We start from the raw sequence: 3,917 nt of genomic DNA, 5'->3' as shown, positions 1-3,917 counted from the left end.
TGCTGCTCACCCTCTGAAACCAAGACAACCTTCTTTTGACAGTACTTTTACTGACTGGAGTCCTATGTTTATTTAGCAAATTGTGTTCAAGTTGCTTTTCTATCTCTCAGGGAACTAAGCTTGATGTCTTTATCTTCTGATGGTGTTGTCACTTTTGGATCTGTCTAATGATGCTTTGGATACAACTGATCCAGTGTTTTACAGTGCCATGCATTGCCCCCTTAGAAACCTTTAGTCTAGCCATGATTTGAAGCTAAGAAAGCCCCTCTGCTTCAAATAACAATTTGACTTCTCACACTTTCATTTAGTTCTGATACCATTTTTCCCATTATCACAATGCTTCTACTGAAAACTGTTCACCAGACTTGGCTGCAAGTTGAGTTGCTTGAACAAGCCTCTGATAAGTAGTGTCACAATGGAGGGAATACAACTCAAGGAAATCTCACTTTTTGTACAAAGGAGTTAAGTTGGTCAATGCCTCAAATTTGCTTCATTATTTTTATTTTACATCACATAACTTCCTGTGTTTTTAACTCTACATTCAAGATACAAAAGGGTCCTTGGTTCTTGACAAGTGGTCTTGATTAGAATTCTTATAGTTCATTTTTGAATCATAAAATATATAAACTATACCTCCACACATGTATGGAAATATAGTTGAAATACACTATTCAATAGACTGCTTTGACCTAATCCACATGATTCCCAGCACATTCACTCCCAGAACTTTATTTGAGACACTCAATTTCAACATCTGTTATCACATTACTTAAGTTTGTTTTGTAAATCTGTTACACGATTACAAAAGATGATGAATGTGCTCTTGCTTAAATTCGGAAACTTCAAAACTGAACTATAAGTTTCAAATCCTTTTTCCACAGTATCCTAAAACTGTTTCCCATTCTTACCACAACAATATAAACTTGTGTAAAGTGTAAATAAAACTACAATTTATATTTATCAATGCATTCCTACAAAATAGTCAGACTCATAATAGACTTAAAAAAAAAAGATAGCGTAAATTCACTTCTTTATAACTCCACACAGATTTTTTTCATATTCACACTTAGCTGGTGTAGCTGGGGTGTAGCAACACAGGTGTTGCTTTTCACTGCCTGAAGACAGCTCTTAGTCAGTAAAAGAATTAAATTTGTTGCTGAACTTGGACTGACTGGTAAGTAAACAGCCATTGATATTAATTCTGGCTATGTAGCAATAGCAAAAACTTACATATGGCACCTTTAAAGTAATTTTGCTAATGTAATTTGGTAAAAAAATTTGTAGGATCTGAATACTGCTACTTCTTCCACCACTACACTTTCCAGACATTCATGCAGTTGTGCATGTGTTTCATTCATTCATAAGGCAGAAATGAGTTCCACTGACAGTGATAGGGATCGAACCACACAGACGTTTGCCTGTTTTCCACACTGACTTCAGTGGCCTTATTCTCCTCTGCAAAGTTCATCAGAGTTCATCTTCTTTGTCCCTGCTGAGCTGAGGCTGGCTACTGTCTCCATCCTTGTCTCGCTCATCTCTCCTCACCCCTGTCCCTCCCCAGGTCTGCTTCCATCACCTATCCCGAGGGGATAACTGCCTCCACTCACACACACACACACACACACACACACACACACACCCTCCACCCCTGTCTGTCCCTCAACCAACCCAGCCTCACCCTGCCTCTCCCACTGCTCTTTGGCTGCAGCCTCTTTATGTGATGTCATTGAGGAGAAGTGCGGCCTTTTTGGTGTGTGTATGTGTAAATGGGTGTGTGGTGTGTGTCTGTGTGAGTCAATGAGCGGGGGCGTGCATGCGTGTGAGTATGTGACAAGGAAAGAGAGACAGACAGAGTGAGTTAGAGAGAGAGGATCGACAGAAAGAAGGAAAGAAAGGCACAAGTGTCAGGTTTCCCTTTTCAATTCAGAGGCTCAACTCCTTGTTTTTAATCTAGAAAAGAGGGTGAAAAGAGCAGGAAAGGAGAGGAAATAGCTGGGAATTTGAGCTGCTGACAGCTGGTTTTTGTCCCTTCTCTCCTCACCCCTCTTTCTTTCTTTTGCTCTCCCTCTTTCTACCTTTTTTACAGTGTCATGGCTGGGTCTCCGAAGCATTTGATGTAAGCAAATATGCAACTGACTGTAAAATGATGCTTATTTATATGACATTATATCTGTTGTCATATAAAGAAGACTTGATTAGAGATGCTGCTGTCTCCCTTTTTCCACTGATGATAGTATTTACTTCTCAAATCACATTTTTCTCTCTTCCTGTGACGTCTCACTCACCACATCCTGGTTTTGACTTCACAAGACGCCAGCATATCTACAGTTTAACGGTTTTCCTGTCAATTTTCAGTTCACACGCGTGCTCTCATAGGATATATTTTCTCACTCCGCCAGCTTAAGTGCACACACATACACACACACTGTATGATAAATAATTATATACTATCATGGTAGGCTACTGTCCAATCTGCGGGAAGCCCGTCTACTTTGGTGAGTCTGACCTCTTTAATTTTTTTACGTGCATGTCTTCCATCTGTCTGGCATCTTCTTTCTGTAAGGTTTTCTATTTCTTTCTGTCTTTCTTTTTTGCCTTCTGCAAATGTCTGTTTTTTCACTTTAATAAGAAAAAATGGAGAGATTTGAATCAGCAAGAATTGTTAGAACTTACACTAAAACGTCGATGGGAAAAAGAAAGAAAAGTAAGAAATAGGTGAAAATATCATCAGTAACAACAGTAAAAACACATTTCTTATAGTGGACTTTGTAACCCACCAACCACAGGTGCAAATGGCTGCATTCCATTAAACTGTACTATTGTCAGTGCAGTGATATTGTGTACAGACAACTAAATACAACTAAACAGAAGTAAGCTATTGCTAACATTATTAGTTACACCTGTGTAATTTCTAATGTTTTCCTGCTATGGCATGTTAAATTGTCTGCTTTGAGAGAGGGTCAGTGCTATCCATCTTGATGTGTGCTAAAAAAGGGTTGATTGGAGAGAAAAATAACTTCTGCTTCTCTTTCAAGCTCACACACAAATGCACATCCATGATAACAACAGGATGTGGGTCTAGCCAAACATGCTTGCATGCTGCTCTCTGGGTTTCCTCCTTACCTTCTGCCTCTTTTAGTTAAGTCCGCCCCCACACTCAGACCTCATCTATTAGATTCACAAACTGTGCTCAAACCAGCTATTTCAAGTCGATTTTGCTCCTCTTTTACTGCTAGTTTTACTTTCCTATTCATGTGCCAGCTAAGTTCAAATTCTCTGATGTGACCTGGCCTACTTACCTCTTTTCCTCCAACACCACACTCTATGGCCTATTTGTGCTGAAGAGAGTAACAGTGCCTATATTCTGAACCAGACACATGAAATCCTACATATTTTGTGTAAATTAGATGATTATATATGTGAACTGATTGGTACACATTTTAAAAAAGCTAGACGTGGTATGAAAATTCCTCAGACTGTTTTAGTTGAATGTCCCACCCTGCCTCTCATTAACACTGTCCTCTTCTTTCTTTGGTCCAGGTGAGAAAAAGAGGTCCTTAGGGAGGGACTACCACCCTCTGTGTCTGAAGTGTCAGAGGTGCAACAGACAGCTCACAGCTGGACAACATGCAGAGGTACATGAGGACAATGGATAAGGAAACACAGAGAAAACTGGGGGATGCTTTAAAAAGCATTTGAATGAATAAATAGGACAAGCTAATAAATGTTTGATGCAATAAATATGTCCTGCTGATTGTGTTTCAGTATGATGAGAAGCCGTACTGTTCATACTGCTACCTGAAGATGTTTGGTCCAAGAGGTACTGCCATACACACGCATGCACACACATACATAGTCTGGCACACACACACACACACAATTTCTGAATCTCTTTTCGCTGTGTGAATCTCTCTTGA

General features: G+C 39.6%; 1 protein-coding gene across 1 annotated transcript in view; it reads left to right on the top strand.

The window, feature by feature from the left end:
- The first annotated feature begins 2,145 nt into the window (after window positions 1-2,145).
- The window catches only part of zgc:195282 (uncharacterized protein LOC100192223 homolog), a 2,082-nt gene continuing 310 nt past the window's right edge, over window positions 2,146-3,917 (top strand). Inside the window, exons 1-3 of the mRNA XM_018664557.2 lie at window positions 2,146-2,495; window positions 3,541-3,635; window positions 3,766-3,820. Coding sequence (XP_018520073.1) covers window positions 2,453-2,495; window positions 3,541-3,635; window positions 3,766-3,820 — 193 coding nt within the window. The 5' untranslated portion in view covers window positions 2,146-2,452. The remainder of the gene's footprint in view (window positions 2,496-3,540; window positions 3,636-3,765; window positions 3,821-3,917) is intronic.

This window comes from Lates calcarifer, linkage group LG5, assembly GCF_001640805.2.
Source record: "Lates calcarifer isolate ASB-BC8 linkage group LG5, TLL_Latcal_v3, whole genome shotgun sequence".
Lineage (NCBI taxonomy): Eukaryota > Metazoa > Chordata > Actinopteri > Centropomidae > Lates > Lates calcarifer.
The sequence above is the reverse complement of the archived record's forward strand: the minus strand, read 5'-3'. Positions and strand labels throughout refer to the sequence as shown.